The sequence below is a fragment of the Melozone crissalis genome, unplaced genomic scaffold (genome assembly GCF_028551555.1).
Source record: "Melozone crissalis strain CALT ecotype California unplaced genomic scaffold, PUWL_Pcris_2 ptg000088l_1, whole genome shotgun sequence".
Classification (NCBI taxonomy): Eukaryota; Metazoa; Chordata; class Aves; order Passeriformes; family Passerellidae; genus Melozone; species Melozone crissalis.
In genome coordinates this window covers 182,385-202,170 of record NW_026535865.1, presented here as the reverse complement: position 1 = coordinate 202,170, position 19,786 = coordinate 182,385, and the positions used below count along the sequence as shown (strand labels likewise).

The 19,786-nt window shown below is 43.9% G+C and overlaps 1 protein-coding gene across 3 annotated transcripts; it reads right to left on the bottom strand.

Annotated features, from left to right (window-relative positions):
• Positions 1-1,448: 1,448 nt before the first annotated feature.
• On the bottom strand, positions 1,449-14,830 carry LOC128946955 (excitatory amino acid transporter 4-like). Of its 3 annotated transcripts, XM_054290991.1 has the most exons (11): positions 14,609-14,830; positions 13,606-13,743; positions 12,608-12,812; positions 11,734-11,776; positions 10,865-11,205; positions 8,446-8,679; positions 7,222-7,416; positions 6,659-6,793; positions 5,164-5,267; positions 2,942-2,968; positions 1,449-2,274 (listed from the first exon to the last, which is right to left on the bottom strand). In XM_054290991.1, exons 1-10 carry the CDS (start codon positions 14,820-14,822, stop codon positions 2,964-2,966), a joined length of 1,614 nt encoding a protein of 537 aa, XP_054146966.1. In that variant the 5' UTR covers positions 14,823-14,830; the 3' UTR covers positions 1,449-2,274; positions 2,942-2,963. The 3 variants fall into 3 exon arrangements, with proteins under 3 accessions (XP_054146966.1, XP_054146965.1, XP_054146963.1); XM_054290990.1 differs by lacking the exon at positions 2,942-2,968; XM_054290988.1 differs by lacking the exons at positions 1,449-2,274; positions 2,942-2,968 and having other exon boundaries at positions 5,069-5,267.
• Positions 14,831-19,786: the final 4,956 nt, after the last annotated feature.

The window sequence follows — 19,786 nt, the reverse complement described above, 5'->3', positions numbered from 1 at the left end:
GGAGGGGTGGGCTAGATTGCAGATGTACCCCAAGAGGACTATTAGGCCTTAATGGCCCTGAGCAACCTGCCTTGGGACCCACACCTCAGACCTGCTCATAACTTGCTGTTGTCTTATGGTCTGACTTCTGAGTCTGTGCTGTTGCCTTTCTTGGGTGCTGTGGGACTGAGGATGCCCTTTCCCCAGCATCCCTGTTATTCAGCTTGATTCCTGTCCCTTAGGGAACAGAAAACAAGAACAAGGGATATCAAGAGGAGAACAAACAGCTTTCACTTTCTGCAGATGCTATGCCATTAATGCAACATTTTAGCAAGTAATGTAAAACCATTATTGTTTAAGCCTCTGAGATGGAAGTATGTGTCTATGTGCTGTTTGGTGCAGATGAAGCAAACCTCATGTAACTTTGTCAGTTTATGGACATATGCCAAAGATGGCATCAAAGAAGAAGCTTTAGGGAAAGGCCTTGTCAAAATCTGAGATTGGTATTTGACCCATGACGTAGGCACATGGAGATAAGAAAGTATAATATATCATGCGAAAAGTCATGTCTCTGACTTTGGAAGGTCACAGTACTGAGGAAAAAAAATAGGAAAAAAAAAGGAAAAGTATTGTGGAAAAAATTTCCTTTATTTTTCAAATATGGAAACTATCTGTATTAAGACTGAAAATAACAGCATGAAGAAAAAGCCCTCAGGAATTAACAGAGTCAAATTGCACGAATGCCATGAACACACTGTACAGTACTGATTTCCAGTTCTTCTTTGGGCAGAGCAGAAATACATACAATTTCAGGTCAGTTTTTGTGGGCAGCTCTTACTCCTGGAGCAATGTGCAACATACATAAAGTGACATGTGGCCTAACTGAAAATCCATATTCTTCCTGGATTTTCTCTCTTCAAATTAGTATTGAAGAGGTATGTCCTTATCCAAGAGCTACTTGTGAATTTTAGCATTGAGATAGCTCTCTGTTTCATCCCATCTGTAACCATTAGGAAGAGATCTGTTTGCAAATAGGAGAAACTTAGAAAGTTTTGCAAGTAGAAGCAGCAGGACTGTAGTAAAGAGTGTATAAGCTCACAAATATCTGGTAATTTTAAAAGACAGTGGATAAAATTATAAAAAACCTTTCAATTATCCAGTTTTGAAGGCTGAGTTAGTACAAGGTCAGCACTGGATTTGGAAGAAGTACAAATACTTTAGTATTCTTGACTGAGCTCTGAAAGCTCGGCCTTTGCCAAGACTGATGCAGTGCAAATGGGGGTCTTTGGGATGTGTACAGACAAGGACACAGTGGAGAGGTTTTTCTATACATTGAGAAGTTCTCATTTCATCACCAGAAGGTACAAGTCTAAATTGGCATGCATTGAGCTCCTTTCTGGGAAATCTGGCTTTGAAAGACTCGTTTTTTCTGGAATGAAGTAGAACAGCCTCAGGGTTTGTTTTTTTTTAAGTACAGGGTTAAATGAGTAAATCCAGGTGTGCACCAAAATGAAATATGCAGCTTTACACATAGTGAGACTATAATATTGGCTTTCCTTCTTGGATTAGTAACAAAAAATTGGATTCTATGTACACATATGCTTGCACACACAGACCTCTTTCATATATATTTATAAATATATATGTAAGTATATGCAAATTTCTGACAATATTTTGATGTTCAGGTACTGTAAACCGATAATTCCAATCATAATCTGGTTACAGCATGGGTAAACACTAGAGCTAAGAGCTATAAACCGAATTCTGAAATTCCCAAAGGAATACTGGTTTGCATTGTTGGAAAATGAGGCATCTACTTGTTTTTGCTCTGTTAATCTTGTGTGGAAAGCAGGAAATCACAAATGACAAGGCTTGGTGCATACTGCTTTGTGGGAACATCTGTGAACATGTGGATGCAATGTGGTATGGAGAGTCCCTTTTGTGATATGTGTACATGTCTGCTAACAGGAACTGAAAACAGGTTAGACTCCTGCTGAGTTTTATTAAAGTATCATTAGAATTGTTTCAGATAGCTTTTAGAAATGATTGGGTTGGAAAAACCCTTTGTGATATCTCTAAGCCAGAAAGCACGTGCATATATTATAAAGCCAGAAGGGACCCTTATGACCATCTAGTCTGTGTAACCCAAGCCATAGGACTTCCCAGAATTCATTCCCATTTGAGCTAGAATCCAATCCAACAATCTTCTGATTCATCCTTCAGTTTGCCCTTTTTATACAGGAAGTCACTTCAAGATTAGAATTCAATGTTTTCTTGAGAAGTTGGACAAGTAGTCTGAAAAAGAAAAAGAAAACCAAGAAGCAGTTCAATATGGACAACTTGAAATTACTATACTTTAGTAGTAATAATCAACTGCACAAACACAAGCTGGGAAATTGCTTGATAGGCAGCAGTCCTGTTTAATATGATGTGGGATTTATCATACATTACCACTGGACTAGGGTCAATGCTATCATGCTATTGTTAAAAAATAAAGCACTTCATTGGGTTTTATAAGCAGGTCTGTTCTTTATGAAGGTTTAGACTCGTCAGCTGAGCAGTGTTATTGATAAGCTAGTGCTATCTTAGCTCACTATAGATACAAGCTGATGCAGTGTATCTGAAAACTCTTTGATTAAGATCCAGTCCTCAGATAGAGCCATCTCATCAAAGTAAGAGTCTAACCTTGCTAAGAGTTAGGATAAGATGAACAGACTTGAGATTGCTGTATGTATGCATCAGGGGCAGTTATCCTGATCAGCTGATGCATAGCCTGCTAACAACCATAGTAACATGAGTCCAAGGTCTAAATCTTAATGTACAGGAAATATTCTTTCCTCAGTGCTCAGTAATAATAAATCTTTAGTTGGATTGTTGTGTCAAATTTTAGTCATTCCACTTCAAGAAAGATGTAGAACAGCAAGGAGAATGTCCAGAGGAGAGGAACATGAATGATTATTACCTGTGATACATACAGGATCTGTTTAGTCTAGAAAGGAGAAGAGCAGACATTATAAAAGTATTCAAACAAGATTTTAAAAAGTGCTACAAAGAGAAGGATAATCATTTGTTATCCAGCTCAGTTGCCTCCTGCCACAGTAGATCTCTTGTCAAAATAAGCAACCTGCCTTCCACAGTCAGCAAAAAACTTGCTGCTTTACAGTGTGGAGCTAGCCATTGCTAAACAGAGTTACAACACACTTCTAGTTACCCTGTTCTGCTACCAGTCTTACATGAAAGAGATGCATTTGTGCATTTATCTCCAAATAATTGCCCAGTCAATAAAAATAGAATACTCTGCCTGCAGGATGTGGAATGTAGCAGCACCAGTATATAACCCTGCAGTTTCTAAACAACTAAAAAGAGCCTCATGATCTGGCATTGAACATCTCAAGAAATGTGTTTGAGGAAGCTTTGTTAGGGCTGGTGATGGGGCAGGTGTGCAGTTGTGATTGGCAAACTTGACTCGGGCAATGCCTCTGAGGTCTTCCTTCCACAATGTGCACCTCTGAGTGTATGGTTATGGCTAGGTATGTAAAACATCAATGTGTAAAGCCAGGGTAGAGGGGTGTAAGTGATAGTGGGTTGGGAATAATGAGCAGATCTCAAGTGAAACCGGCCAGTTTAAATAGTACCTCGATGGGTCAGGAGGCTGCTCACTGCGATTCCTGCTCTTAGCCATTGTTAAAAGCAGGACAGCTATAATGCAGCAGCCCCAACACTGTGGATCCTTAACATCTTCCTGGTTAAGTTATAGACATTCATTTTTCTGGATGTTCATGGACCTGGATGTTATGGAACAAGTCCTAGTGGTCCTCTTCACTGGTGTGAGAGATACCAGCTGTATTCCTGGCCATGCCAGGGAAGGGGGAGAGAGCATGGATGAAGCAGGTCCCTACTTATATCTTTAGACTCTGATATGTTATGGATGTAATTTGGGCTTATGTCCAAGTGTGTTAAACAGAAGCTGAATTCCATTTGGTAGGAATCGAAAAAGATATCCTGAATTTTTAAGTCTGGGATCTGGCAAACCTGTGCAAGTGCTAAGTGATTTGTCTCTGCCTATAAAAGATAAGGATCTGTAGAAAGATAGAGGTGTTTGAAAGCACATTCCAAAGCAATGTGACTGAGGAGAAGTCACTTCTGAAAATAGGCAGAGATGACCACAGGAATCGTTTCCTTAGGAATCCTGTGATAAGGAGTGAAACTGTTTTCTGAGCAAATTTTGCATAGAAGGGAGTCATTCCTGGCATGGATGTATCACCCAGCTGCTCAAATGGGCAAATTGTTCTTAAACTTTGTGTTTCTCCTCCTAGTTTCAGTAGGATGAGAAGAGCTTGCTAAAGAGAATTTAAGTTAACTGGGTTTTGGCAGAGCTTGGTAGAGGAGAGAGCTGTTTCAAGACTGAATAATGGATATAATAAATTTTGTAACTGTTTGCTTCTTTCACAATCCTTTAGGATCTTCCACTAATGAGAAGCCTATTGATCCCTATTGGTGCTACTAGCCAGCTGTCCCAGCTGTATGATCCCACATTCCTTTAGGAAGTGGGTGACTCTAGTATCTGCAACCAAACAGGTTGCCAGTGGAGTTCTCAGGAAGCCTCAAGTGCATATCTGTGCAAACACCAGGACTGTGAGCAAGGAGGTAAATGCTAAAAGCTTATTTGGGTGAAGGTACTAACCAGTTGAAGACTTTGCAGCTGTATCTTGCAGGACAGAATTACAGCAACATTTTGGTGCCAGTCCACAGATGGTGGTGTTCCCAACTCACCTGGCTACCTAGTTCAGAAATGAAGGAGCTCCGAGTCCAGCTCCTTCACTAGGAGTCCAGCTCCTTCACTAGGTCTTCCTTACTCAGGTCTAACTATTGGGCCTCATAAGAATGACTAGGCTTTCTTTGCACTTTAATTTTCTCCTTTTTAATGCCAGTCAGAAATAAGAGAACAACATGATTAAGGAAGACTGCATGTGGCAGAGGCGATAGAAAAGTGAGCGTCTTGCATAATGGATCTTTCTCTGTCCTCCACTCTGGATTTCTGTTTCATTAATGCTTTTTACAGCATTAATCTGCACTCTGCTGCCCGATTTCACAGTGCTGTCTCCCTCCTGGAGTGCCTGTGGGTGTCATTCTGTGGGCAAACCAGGTGGGAGAGCTGTTCTTTCTCCTGTATCCCAGAATTACCAAGTTCGCAGTCTTGCGCATCCAGCTCATGCCGGGAGAGATGCTCCACAATGCCAGCCCCCAGAGAATCCCCCAGGACGTTTGTAGTCGTTCTAAGGCGGTCCCTGAAAAATCAGAGAGAAAAACAAAATAGAGTTCATAGTAGCAGCTAAGGGGATGAAGATTATTTCAAGAAACATCTTCAGTGAAAATTTTTCTAAGTCATTCTAATAATGGATACTTCAACACTGATAGGAAAATTACTCCTAGAGAGCTTTCTTTGATTGACATCCCTGAGCTCAAGCCTCACATTCATTCCCATTTTATTGCATTCCCAACTTATTACTGGACAGTTTTGGATTTGACACAAATTAAGATGAAGGTTGCTGTGTTTATACATGGACTCTGTCCTTTCCAAAAGCCTTGCTGCAGACTCAGATGGCCTCAACACATCTGTTTAACTTAAGTTGCGTTTTGCTTTACAAAAAGTGCTGAAATTCTGGTGCAATCCTATGACAGTACTGCTGTGGACACAGATTTACTCAGCATGGGGTAAGACAAGGCACCAGATTCTTTGTGCAAAACAGCACATCTAAAAGACCCTTTGCAATGAGATATTCTCCACAACCACAACAGTATGTCAGAGCTGCTGAAGCTGTCACCAGTTCAGCGTCCCATCAGATCCTTCAGTAGTAACAGCGGAGACTGATTGAAATAATCTACTCTGAGTAAGCACAAGAAGTAACCTGGCTTATTAGGAGGCAGGGCTCTTCCCAGCCAAGTCTGTTCTTATGCACAATCCACAGGAGAAGTGAAGGTGTTCCGCAAAACTCTTTCCAACTGGTCAGCCATGGCTGGGAGCAGAGTTTGCCTGCTTTGGCTACAAACCAACAATACAAGGTACAGAAGAAAAAGGAGAACACTGACACTATCCATCTGTCAGGATTTTGGTATTTGAGAAGACAGAGAGGTGGGACTGTGCACAAATGCATTCTTCAATATGGTTCCTAAGAGCACTCCTACAAAATCACTTGTCCCAAGTGATTTTATTTAAAAGGGAAAGAAAACAAACGAAGCAGTGTGGCTGACCAGCTTCACCCATGTAAACACTCTTCAACTTTGTACAGCCCAGTCTCATCCCTCTCTCAATGTTTGGTAACCCAGAACTATCATTCTGTAGTGTGGATTTGCTTATTATTGGCACAGCTTTTCCCTATGACTCTGCAAATAATTTCTGGATGCATTTTAAATAAAACAAATGGAGGACATTCTATTTGGTCACCAGGCTGATCAGCAAGTGACCTCTGATGCCTTGAGTCACTGAAGCATATGGCAAAGACTCCAGCATGGGCAGAGAGGGCTACTGTGCAAAGGTCTCAGGGACACAGGTGTGTTTTAACCTTAATGGTTCAAGTTAGTGAGCGTGTTTTTAGCAGAGATATCGGGAATACAGATGATGTCTGTAAGCACTGGCAGGAATGCACAGATGTGCATGCCTGCTGGGCAAGGAACTTACAGAAACCAGTCCACAGCGATGATCAGTGTAATGTCTTCAGTAGGCAGCCCCACTGATGTCAGCACTATAACCATTGTCACCAGTCCTGCCTGGGGAATACCTGCGGCTCCGATGCTGGCTGCTGTGGCAGTGATGCTGGAGAGAATGGGAAAGCAGAGCTATCAGCAAAGGGAAGAAAAGAGCTGGTCGCCTTTGCAGAAATGTCAGGAATTAGCTCAAACTCATCATTGTCTTGGCAGCCTTTCTGCTCTGGTCACCAACAAGGATAGTGACACATGGGACATCAACATAATGCCAGGCTGCCCCTGCCAGACACCCCCTCATAAAAGACTGCACACCACAGCTTTTCCTAAAGCTTGGACATGTGAGAAGGGCTCAAGTAGAGCCTCAAAGACATGGTGTCCACATGTGCTTTGACACCTGGATCTGTAGTACAACCCTTCTTTCCCATATTTTTTTTTTCTTGTTGTCTCTTCTGAGCAAAAGAGGAATGTGATCACACCTCAGATAAGCCAACAAAACTGAAACCCTTTGTGTAGTCCCAAAACTCTTTCAAAAGTCACCTTATTGTGATGATTTGCCCAAAGTCAAGTTCATAGTTGTTGACTTGTGCAATGAAGATGGCTGCAAGGGCCTCGTACAGAGCAGTGCCGTCCATGTTAATTGTGGCTCCCACAGGCAGCACAAACCTTGTGATGCGCCTGTCCACACCATTGTTTTCTTCCAGGCACCTGAAGGTTATGGGCAGAGTCGCTGAGCTGAAAGGAATTTACAAAACCACATGAATTGCATGTATGCCAACTTTGGAAGAAGGATTGAGCCTCTGCCTGGTTTATGACTTTACCTGCCTGCTTTTTCACCCTGCCATGTGAGCCAGAGGCCTGAAGCTGCTAGAAGAAAGAACAGTCTAAGCAAGGCTTCCTCAGATATGATGCATGCTGCAGTTACACATTTTGACATGGCTTTTCTCAGGGTGTTGGGACAGGGGCTGTATAACCCTGAGGCTGATGATGCTGGTATAACACCAAAAAAGGAGGATTCAGGGTACATAGGGCAGAGTGTCAAGACCAGAACTCCTTTTTCTGCTGTTAAAAATACTTGAGCCCTTTCTCATCCCTCTCAGTCCATAAGACAAGAATGATACATGTTTGAGAATATATCTTGCAGAGAAAGCAAAGAACTATTTCTGAAAGAGAACATGAACAGGAAAAATGCTGTGTGTTTTAGTATGGGAATGTATGTGAAAGAGCCTGCTATGTGCTTGCCAGGACACCAATATAACAAGAAACATAGCACTTAGTGAAATAAGTTACCTTATTGGCTGTGCAACGTGGCAGTGTGTCACTGAACATACTGGTGTTGATGCCTTTGCCCAGGTCTCTATGAAGTTAATGACAGCTGCATACAGTCTGTGTGCCTGAGAGAGACAGGCATGAAAATATCTGCAAGTACATGTGTGTGAGAGGTATGTGCATGTGGAATAGTACTGTGATTCAGCAGGATATTTGTCCTGAACTCAGTATTTCAGTAGTAAGCAAATTCCCCCTCCTGTTGGTCAGGAGGAATATGGCTATTCACTGATGGTCAGAGCTGGTCATGTGAGTAGGGCTCCTGAGCAGGGCAAGTGTGAACCTTCCCATTCCCTAATGAGTTTGGCTGGTTCACAGCAAAAAGCTGCAAGTGCTCGAAATTGTGAGACCACAGTGCTGCATTGAGAGCAATGGAATGCTGAGATGTAGTATCTACATAGTATCAGCTCAGACCCCACTCCTACATAGCCATCATACCTGGAGGAGGTGCCCAGGGCTGTGATGAGAGCCTGCAGGAGCCCTGCAATGAACACCCAGGGGTTTCGGTGAGTGACAATGAAGTAGAGCAGAGGCAGGATGCAAAGGGCATGAATGAGGAGTCCAACGATGACAGTGAGTGTGTACATCCCCAGCTGGCCTCCCATCACTGCTAGGTCATCCATCTCCAGGATTTTGCCCGCAATTAAAAACATGATCCCAACTGGAGCATACCTGTGACAGAAACACAAGGTCGATGGTCAGGACTGGCTCCCACACTTTCACACCAGATTTAACACGTGCTCTCTGGATAAATCCCCAATAAGCCAGCATACCATAAGTGCTCACTGAGCCTAATCACTGGATTACACTGCTGGTTTCTTTTCTAGAAACCTGGAGAGAGCTGGGACTTGTTTATCCCATGGTCAAAGATCAGCTCTTGGTGCATGCCTGGAGACCTCAGCACTCTGTTTTGCACACAGCATGGGCAGTGGTGGTTTCCTGCTCCTTTTGGGTTTTCTACATTTCTACAACACTTTTTTTAGAATTGATAAGGAAGATTATGTAGAGAAACCTTCAGAGTCCCTTCCTCTCCTAACACAGCTTGGGCTGACCGTATTTTTTTTCCTGAGAGGCACAGGAAAGTACAGGAGAAAAAGGGAATCAGGGAGTAAAAGCAAGAGTATCCTATAGGCTCTGGGATATGAGCCTTGCTATCCAGATGCTCACATTTAGGGAATATGAACATGTAGGGATTCCAGATCTGGTGTAACAAGGACTGGACACACCAACATCTGTAAAAACAGCCATGGCTCGCATACAACCCCATTTTGAGGTATCCTGCTATCTTTTCCATTCCTCGTGTCTTTTTCCCCCCGTCCATAACAATGCAGCTAACAAGCAGCACTGAGATTCCACAGAAAATACATAAGTCAGATATGGAGAGAATCATGGGCACTAATATAATAATCAGACCAAGGAAAATTCCAGCTTCATGGCCACATCTCTCTGGGCTGGGACTCTGCAGCTCAAGAGCTCACATGCATTTCATGCACAAGGCTCAGAGTTCCACATGCCAAACTGCAGCTTAGCCCGGGAGGTTTGGAAAAGTTTCAGGAAAGGATTTAATAAATATTTCATTTCCTCTGATGTTCCTGTTAGAACACATCCTTGGCTGCAGCCAGTGATCAGATCTCCCCAGGAAAAACAAGCTCCTGGGAGATGGTCTGCAGAGTGTGGCTACTGGAAGGCATGCACGGGCAGTGTCCCAAGTGTAATCAATGTTCTATACATAAACACCCTCCCTTCCTTCATCTAAAGGGAGGTTTAAGAAGGGGTGTCGAAGGTCTCTGGAGTAGTATGCATGTCTGTTTGTTCCACTGTGCTCATGCTCTCGCTTCTGTGCCCCCAGGCAAGTCTTACCTGTTCTTAGGAAAGCAAAGCCCCAAATTCTGGTTCAGACATGGAGTAAAGGGTCCTGGGGGCGTGGGGCTTCCCAACATCTCCTATGAGCTCTGGGATATTCTTCCCCTTTATGCCTTTTTCTGTAAGGCCTGTCCTGCTGTGCTCAGGACTTTGCTTTGAGATACAAGACTGTGACTTATAAGACTTAGAAGACTTCCAAGGAAAGGAAGCTGGAGTGATCTAAAATGGAGAAGGTGTCAGGCTGACAGTTTTCTTCCCTGTCAGACATTTGCACGTATTCTGCCAAAGCTGCATCTGTCCTATTTTTCAGTACCTGACAAAAGTTTGAGCCCCAACTGGGTAAAAAGCTTAAAATAACAATACTTGGTAAAATGCTGTCTTCTAGAGTCTTGTCTCAGCAATGCCTTGTTTGTCTGCACCATGTGTCATAGGCAGCCTTACACAGAAAGCAATGAGCAGCTGAGCTCCAGAGGAGTCATGATCTGGGAAGGATCTGAAAGGAAGTTGAGCTGATCCTCTCAACCCAGCTCAGCTCTCAGAGCTATTGCATTACTGCATACAGCTGCTACCCTGAAAGCAGGAAAGGGGCAAAGGGTTACTGTGATTCATAGCTAAGTCAAACTCCTGGAACATAGCTGGAAGGAAAGCTTCTGGTGAGAAAGCCCCACACCCTACTCCTCTTGGTAAGGCTAAGAGATCTTCCACTCCAGATCTCTGGTCTTCCAAGGATGTTTCCAGAGGCCTCGAGAAAAGCAAGTCCTGGTATACCTGATCTTTCTAAGGTAAAAACAAAAAAGAAAAACAAACCAGGAAATGAAATGTGAACAAATATCCCATCCAGACTTTTCCCTCCAGCCTGATGGAGCCAAAGTAGAGCTGTGCCCATCTGCTTTTCCTGTCTTGTGCATGAAATCCTTAAAGCTACCCCACTTCTCATCATGTCAATAGAAACTGCACCTGCAGACCTCCTGCTCCAACCGGCCGTGCTCCTCACCAGATGATAATGGCCACCAGCCTCATGATGGCTTCGTTGAGGCAGTTAAAGAACTCCCGCAGGGCCCGTCCCTTCTGCTTCATGCTGCCGATCATCAAACCGAAGCACATGGAGAACACCACCAGCCCCAGCGCGTTCACCCCATTGGCTGAGCCTGGGATGGGAATGACTTCTTCAAAGGTCAGCACCTCGGAGATGGTTCCCAGGGCATGAGTGACATTCTCCATGATGCTGGTGAAATTCTCAGGCACAGGGATCTGAGTGGTTACCACACCTGCTGTGGCATTGCTGCTGTGGAGGATGGTTCTGGTGAAGACCCTGGTGCTGTACTGAGTCTTGTACTGAAAAGACACAGATTATCAAATGCACTCACAGGCTCCAGTTCAGATGATCAGGACACATGCTGGGCTCTTATATGCTTTGCCTGTTCTCAAGGTCCCCAGTTTAGTGCTTTCACCAGAAAGGTCAGAAAGTTCATAGAGCAGAAGGTCAGAAGAGACCATTAGAGCATCTCATGTCGCTAGAACTGAGATATTCTGGCTTCTCTGATAACCTTTTGTGCTGCTTCTAAGGGCACTAGCACTGCAGAAGAGATAGATTCTTGGAGAATCTATTCCATATCACTGCCAGCCCAAGCTTGCAACCCGAGCTCATGCAAACCCTTCCTGCCTCTGTGGGATGGGAGGGAGGTTGAAGCCCCCATGTACAGACAGTTTGAAAAGCTTGCATGGGGGATGCTATAATACAGACTAACGTTTGCAGTGCCTCCTGCAGCAGTCAGACCTGGGGAATAAAGTGCTATTCCATCCCTCAGAGAAGTAGATAGGACCATGGTCCAGGGTACAAGGTGCAAAGATGAGATTTCATACCTGTTTGAAGCAGGCTTCTACCAGGTTGGGTGGGAACATATTCCTACAGTAGATAAAACAAAGAAAGAGTTACTGTCCTGTTGGCCTAGGAAGAAAACATGGGCTTCCTGGCCAACTTCTTTGTCCTGCAGCAATGTCTGAGGTCACAACTTTCACAATGTCCACTTAAGCCCTTTTGGTCTGACTGACAGAAGAAGGGAATATGCTGATCTTGCAACTTGTCAGACTTCCACTACTTGCTTTCAGACTCCAGAAGGTTATTCAGGTATGTGGAAAGAGATGACACACATACTGCCCTGGGATATAGGTACATTGTAAAACCATCATCAAAGCAAACCGAACTTTGAAACAATACCATACTACAATGATTAATACACTGCCTTGCTCTCAGCTTCACCTCTACAGCTGTCATGTGAGCTCTCTGTTATCCACCTCAAAAACCACTTGACATGGTACAGCTTTGCAATTCACTGAGTAAGGTCACAGCAAGGGAAGAAAAGGCAATGTCTTGGGAACCACTTCCTTGATTTCCTTTGTCATTAAAGATGGATATTTGGAGTAGCCTTTGCCGGGTGAATTTCTGAAACCTAGGTAGCCCACTGATGGTTTTCATTTCTTGTTTTGTGGAGCACACCATGACCTCTTACATTAATACCTCTGGAGAAGGGCTGGATTCCAGGCCATGTACTCAGTCTCAGAGTGGCAAAGCCAGTTAGCTAGACTAAACTAGAAATACTAGGCTTGCCAAGACTCAGCCTTTAACCTCTTTCCCTAAGACTGTATGCTTAAAGCTGTGATACTTCAAAAGGATGCTCCATGGAGGAATGTAATCTCACTGATATAGTCTCAACATGAGACCATCTTGTTTACCTACCTCACCAAGTCCATGAAGGCATCTGTAGTCTGCACCTGCTCAATTCTGCCTTCTCTGTGAAGTTTGTCCTTAGATCCTTTTCCTGGGTGTATGATGATCACCATGAAGATGCCAATGAAGACAGCTATGATTGTGGTCACCATGTAGTAGATGATAGCCCGCATCCCCATCTTCCCTGAGACTCTGCTGTCCAGTGAGGCCATTCCTGGGATGTCACACAGAAAGACTATGTGAGGAAGCCTATCATCTTAGAGAGAAAAGGAAAGCTTGAGGAAGATTCAAAGGGTGCAAGGCTTGTGCATGATTTGGACAGGGAGCCAAGGTCTCTAGGAAGCACAGCCTACAAGGAACAGAATTTGGAGTTCCAGGGTAACGTTGATATGGAAGAATGTGGCTTGTGATCATGAAGAAGCATAGCACTGGTGGATCTTAGTCTGCATTTGAGAATGTAGCAATTTTCTTTTAAAGCTCTCAGAAGGGAAATTACCCCCTCCTAGTACATTGGGCCTTTCAATCCCTAATGGTGGGAGATTTCAGCAGGTGGAACACCTTGCAATCCCTACTGCTGTCGGAAAACTTGTCTGTCATGTCTTACTTGAGGATCTGGGTGAAACAAGCCCTCCAGCCAGTGATCAAATTCAATCCTTTTGGACTAACAAAAATTAACCTTCTCTAGGTTGGAGAAAACCTGAAATTTACTTGGGCAACAAACTTGGAGCCATTTGAGGTTATTAAATCCTTGTTAGTGCTGGGCATTGGAATCACTGCATTGTGTTCTCCCCAGTCTTCTGAGAAAGCACAAGTCCTTCTGCTTCTCTGCACTACTACTGAGCCGGCAGGGGTCTCAGTGTGGATCATGTTCCCTATGGCTGTGGATTCAGGCTCGTCATTACTAGCCAAGCTAATCCAAGCACCTCCAGCTGGGTCATGAAGAGGTACCCCAACAACAGCTTTGCTGACCACTGTCTTGGCTGAAAGCAGCAGAAAATACTTCTCACCTGTAATCAAGCTAGAGACAATGAGAGGAAGAACCAGCATCTGGAGCATACGCATCAGCAGCTCGCCAGGGAAGGAGAAATACTTGATCTGGCGATAGGTCAGCTGGTAGGGCCGGAGGGAGAAGGCCAGGATAATTCCTGTGGATCAGCAAGGGATCAGAATGGAAGTAGCACAGTGTGACCCAGTGGTCTGTCCCTCAGTCCTACAATGTGTTTTTTCTCTTCTCATTTACTCTCAGTTGTTCTTCTTTACAAAGGAACAAATGGTCATTTTCTAAAAGGCTATCATCCAGTTTTTATTATATGCTCTCTCTCTCTCTGACGTATTTATATGCAGAGGAGTCTTGTGCGAAACCACAGGTCTCCTTGTTCCCTATTGGTCTTCCTCTATTGCTCTTCTGGAGTCTGTTCCCAGGAAGCTCATTAATACAAAATGCTGTGATGAGAGATATGATCTCACAGACTAAAATAAGTGTGACTACATAGTTCAGATTCTTTGTCTACCCACCTCTTAAAGCTGAGTTCAGCCAGTTAGAGTCATGTAGCCTGGATCAAAAGGTATGGACAACCTGCTATCTGCTAAGCAGATTTGGTTTGCATTGTATCACAGCCATTTGCAGCATTTCTGGTCCTGTCAGGCTACAGTTTTGGGACAAATCTGAAAAGCCCTTGTGCCTACAGCTGCACTCACAAGATACCTCTCAATAAACCTGGATGATTTGTACAAGGATTGGTTGAGTTGGACCATCAAACTCTTTCTATCATAGAGTGTTTCTATACTGCGCTAGAAAGGATCAACAAGGACTCCCTCCCACATACACACTCTGTTGGGTCCCTTGCTCTTGCACAAAAGTACTCGTTATGTGGGCAGCACTTTGAGCTGCCAGCTCATCAGCTTCAACTCCTCAGTCAAATCACTGTGATAAAATAAAAATCTTCGTAAAATAAACAAGCATTTCCCCATATTTATAAATGGTGCCTGGTGTTGCCACCAGCTCCATACCTAGTAGGACTGCAGCAATGGTGAAGAGGACAAAGGCATTTCTCCTGAAGAAGCTTTTAGCACTCTCAGCAGTGATGCTGTGCATCCGCTTCTTGGCCCGCGCCGCCCGCTTGTGCACAGCCTGCTGGAACCGCTGCACCCGGCTGTCGGCGTGGAGCCGCTTGGCTGCATCCTCGTTGAGGAACAGGCTGTTGACGTGGCTCTGCTCGCTCATGGTCAGCACAGCTCTGCCTAGGCTGGGCAGGGAAAAGTACAGGCAGGAAAGCATAAGCTGTAGCACACCTTGCCTTTGTCTTTAGATCATTTCCCTGGGGCCTGCTTGCAAAGGTTTATTTAAAGCTGATTAATGACCTCCTCTGACCATCTGCAAGGAGCAGCCCTTGGTGAAGGGTATGTAAAGGGCTGCCAGGGTCTTGTCACTACTGCTTTGGTGCCTCTAGAGAAGCTCTGGCCCCTATAGCACCCAAGCTGGACTGAGGAGTGTTTTATGTTGGCCCGGGCAGCCAGAATGGGCTCCGCAGCCAGCCAGGCTTGTTCAAAGTTTGACCACTTTGGAATGGAATTAATTTTTATCACCTGGCAACAAACTCTCCTCCCATACACCACTCTTCCAAAGAAAACCAAGCAGCAAACAACATTTCTGATGGACCTCCAAGGTGGACAAGTCCCTGCCACAACAACCTTCCCCATGACAGCAATTGGTGCTGGCTGTTTCTGTAGAAAGGAACATTATCCCCTTGCTTTACATGAAGTCTGAGGATAAGACTTTATTTACTGACTTTCCTTTGAAACACAACAGGACTTTAAAGTAGTATCTCTTGTCAAACTCCACTAATGGGATTAACCTGATGTTCTGTCTTGATAAATACTAAGACTGAAATCAAACCTACTCCAAAGAGATAAATAAAGAATTAATTCTGCTCCATTGCCAATTGGCTGAAAGGCCTGGACAGTCTACTGTACTTTATCGGTTTAGTTTTTGCTGTTATTTCTATATTCCTCAGAACAGAAGAATAAGGAGGCTGCACAGGCAAATCAGTCCCCTCTAGGGTGCTAGAAGGCACCAGCCACCCAAACAGTTCACATAATGAGGAAGATTATTGCTGAACTATGCAGGTGCCATTTTCCTTCTGTCACTGTGCCTTGACAGATGGAAGGTCTGAAAATTATTCTTATTCCCAGGAATTTGCAAAGGTAATACAAACCTAAATGAAACCAAAGAAGAACAAAGTCACCTTATCACATCAGCAAGTGCTGGAAAGCCTTTGGTGTTGCAAGTCAAATAAGAGCTAGTCCATTTGTAATCCTAAATTTAAATCAAAGAAACCCTTAAAATTGAGACTATGTTCTCCATAAATTACACACCTAGTATCTTCCACTTGGACCCAAATAAATGCCTATAGTGAACTGAAGACATTGCCTTAAAGAGGAGCGTCTTTGTGGTACAAGATTGCAAGGTCGTGCACAGAAGGTGGAGATCAACCTCCATTCTGAGACAAGGTTTGTTTGCATAGATGCTAATGCCTTCATGAGGTTCAGAACAGCAGACACATCTGAGGTGGCCCAGCCAGGTCACTCTAAGCGCCCCAAGGCTAAGCTGCACAAAGGCCACTGGCAAAGAGGATGTGTATTTGCTGCAGGAACCTAGCAGTGCTGCTGTGGTCACCCCAGCTTTTAGGTCAGCAAACAGCATTCCATGGATTTTGATCCACTCATTCCAGCTTGACCAAGCATTCCATTCCTTACTATTACCATTACCTTACCATTACCCCACTTTTATCTGTTGGAGACAATATACACCAGACTGTGTGAAAAGTTTGCCTATCTTCCTTCCTTTCACTGCCAGTCCTGTTTTTCACAGCTACACCTGAGAAAAAGAAATGGCAAGATTCATTCAGTTCATTGAGATTGTGCCACCTGAACCTGACAGTAGGTTTAGAAACTATGAATTCGATCCCCTTGTGTCCCACAATAAACTCGTATCATTTATAGCCTTCCAGATATAGAGTTCAACAAATGACCCAGGACAGGTGACACTGGAACACACCTAGGTGGGTTTAAATGTCTCCAGAGGGAGACTCCATGACCTGCTTGGGCAGCTGTTCCAGTCGTCTCCCACTTTCAATGTCAAGAAGCGCTACCTCATGCTGACGTGGAACTTTTTGTGGTTTCGTTTGAGGCCATTACTCCTTGTCCTCTTGCTTGGGCATTAGGACTTCCTAACATCCAGTCTGATCATTCCCTGGCACGACTTTGGACCATTCCCAGTTGTGCTGCCCCAGGATCTCAGAGAGAACAGTCCAGCACCTCCCTCTCCACATTCCCTCCTGAGGAAGCTGCAGAAAGCAATGCATCCCAGCCTCTGTTTCTCTGAAGGAGACAAGCTCACTCAACTGCTCCTCGTAGTCCAGCTCTTCACCAGAAAGTTCACTCTACATTCCCTTCCCCTGGACATGTTTGAGGACCTTCACAGGTCCCTCTCTGCTCTTCAGCTGCTCCTCTCCCAGTTTAGATTTGTACTCAGTGTTACTCCCTCCCAGCTGCAAAAAATAGCACTTGGACTACTTCCATTTCATGCCTGAGATAGCCCAACGGTCTAATTCATCAAAATTCTCCTTTGAGGCCTCTTGTTCCTCAAGAAAGTCAATGGCACCTCCCTGTTGGATTTTGTCAGCAAGCTTACTAATGGGACATTCAATTCCTGCATCTGGATCATGGATAAAAATACTGAACAATACTGGTCCCAGTGTTATACCCCAAGGACACCACCAGTGACCACTCACCAGCTAGACACAGCCCCATTCATTACAACCATTCAAGCCCTGCTGTCCAGCCAGCTCTTTACACTGCACACCATCAACTTGCCCCTCCCACAGCTGGACAACTGTCCAGAAGAATGCTGTGAGGGACAGTATCAAAAGCTGCACTAAAGCCAGGAAAACTGCATGCACCACTTTCCCTTTATCAACTTGGGGTGTGACCTCATCCTAGAAGGAAATCAAACTGGTCAGAGAGGACTTTTTCTCTGTAAATCCATGTTGAAGGTTGCATTATTCTTCAAATACTTTTCAGTAGTATTCAGTAGGACCTTCTCCATAATCTTTCTAGCAACTGAGGTTAGACTCATCGGTCTTTTTGTAGTTCTTTGTGTCTTCCCTTACACCTTTCTGGTAGACTAGAATAACACTGGCTTGCTTCTCACTCAGCAGGGATGCCATGTGGCTTCTACAGTAGAGCAACTGAGGCAATCACTTCCAAAAGAAACTTCAGAGAAACTTTTGAGGCCCAGACACTCTTCTTCTTACTACCAAACCACTCACTCTTCATCAAATGACCCAGCACACATTGGTAATGTGAAGTACTACCTTACTTTGACGTGGAAAGCTCCAAACAGTTTAGTGAAGTCAAAAGACACATTGATTACTCTAAAATCACCCACTTCAGACTTTCTACACACAAACCAAACTTTTCCTTTGCTGTGGTGACCTGAGAGAAGACCCATTTGAGTAGGGAAAAGTGGGCTCCTCCTCCTGCAAACCTTGCCTTTCTTAGAGTTGGACCATACCACAGCAATGGCACAATTTCCTGTACAGGGAAGATGGGAGCAGAACCCACAGATATAAAAGGACTCACACAATTTTTTCTCCAGATGTCTCCCCATCTGGAAAATGTATTTTTGTCCAAACAAAATGAAATTTCTATTTTGATAGGAGAAAGTACAGGATTAATCATTAGATCCCATGTTGCACCATGTGTTCAGCAGCCTTTTAGAGCAAAAGTTATTGCACCAAAGGAACTCATTAGCAGATCTTGCTCCTTTGATGTCCCCACCCTCTTGCTGTCTTGCTCCCTTTCTCTATTTGCATATTTTGCAACAGAGCAGCCCCCTCCACAGCACATTCTCTCTGTGATGCTGGTCTGGAATTTTGTAAATGTTCTATTGCATGAGCAGGAAGTTCTCAGACTCTTGCAGTAAAGTCACAAAAATTCTCTTGTCCATGGCTTGGATTTTCCTTCTTGTGAGGAAGAAGGTGGCTTTGCTCTCTCGGTGAAGGTTGTTTTATCAGTGACTGCGTCACCAGTCTCCACTCTGCCAGAAACACCAAGATATTTGACAGAGTATTTTTGGAGGTAACGACAAGGTTTGAGCAGGGAGCACAAGATATTTTGCAAGAAGAATCAGTGTTGCAAAACTAGTACCTAGTTCCTGGCAGTGAGGTTTCACATAAACAGAGGAATTTTGGCTATTTTAGAGGTATCAGTCTGATGTTGGTGAAAGTAAAAAATGGGAAGGAAGGCTTCTTCACTACATTTTGTCCTGCTCTTTGCAGATTTTTCTGTGTTTATCTCCCCATCTACCCAAAGAGATTTCCAACATGGGGGGAGGAGTGCAATAGAGCTTAAGCACTTATAAAAAGCTAGAAAACAGGGAAGCTCTGAATCAACTGAGATGCATCTGTTCCGCGTTGTACTGAACACTGAAGGACATCTGTCCTCTTTATCTTTTGTCTCTGTTAAAGCAGCCAACATCAGAAAAGCCGACATCAAAAAAGCATTCAGTGTGCAGCATCTCCCTGTGAGCATGTTTTAAAGATAGAAGGTATTAAAATTCTGGTTGAAGGGAGATTGGAGATAGCCATGGCACACTCACAGTGCTGGAGAGCCAAATGTGGAAGCATCAGGGCAGATTTGCATCTCCTTCTCACAAATTGTATAATTTTGGTCCCACAAAGTTCCACATTCAAAATCTGAGAGTAAAATATTGTACACAGCAGAGAAACTTCTTGAAATAGTATCTTGAATGTAATCTTTGACAACAGGCTCTGTAAAGACACACAGCCTCCCACATTTTGACCATGCCCCTCTCCCAGAGAAAAGGCCAGCTTGTTTAAAAGAAGAACTAGGGAAGCAGGAGAAGTAAAAAGCAATGTTCAAATGCATCTAGTTGAAGGAAAATCCACATCAGTAAGGATATGGCTTCAGTGCCAGATCAGTCAGGGTTTTTAAAAACTTTTGTAAAGGCTCATGCATGAAAGGTTTTTAAAGCAATGGATATGAAAGGGAATGAAAGGAGAGATCCCCTTTTCATCATCACTTTTGGTGACAGGATGCCAACAGAGATTTCAGTTCAGATTTCCAAAAAGAAAGTGTGCAGAGGGCTGAGCTGTCCATCTGATC

Excerpts from the sequence above, each read along its gene's own strand:
- LOC128946955 (XM_054290988.1), bottom strand. The coding sequence starts at position 14,822 with ATGAGCGAGCAGAGCCACGTCAACAGCCTGTTCCTCAACGAGGATGCA. Across the intron at positions 11,777-12,607 it reads GCCTTCATGGACTTGGTGAG|GAATATGTTCCCACCCAACC; the intron begins GTAGGTAAACAA and ends TATCTACTGTAG. Across the intron at positions 11,206-11,733 it reads TAGAAGCCTGCTTCAAACAG|TACAAGACTCAGTACAGCAC; the intron begins GTATGAAATCTC and ends GTGTCTTTTCAG.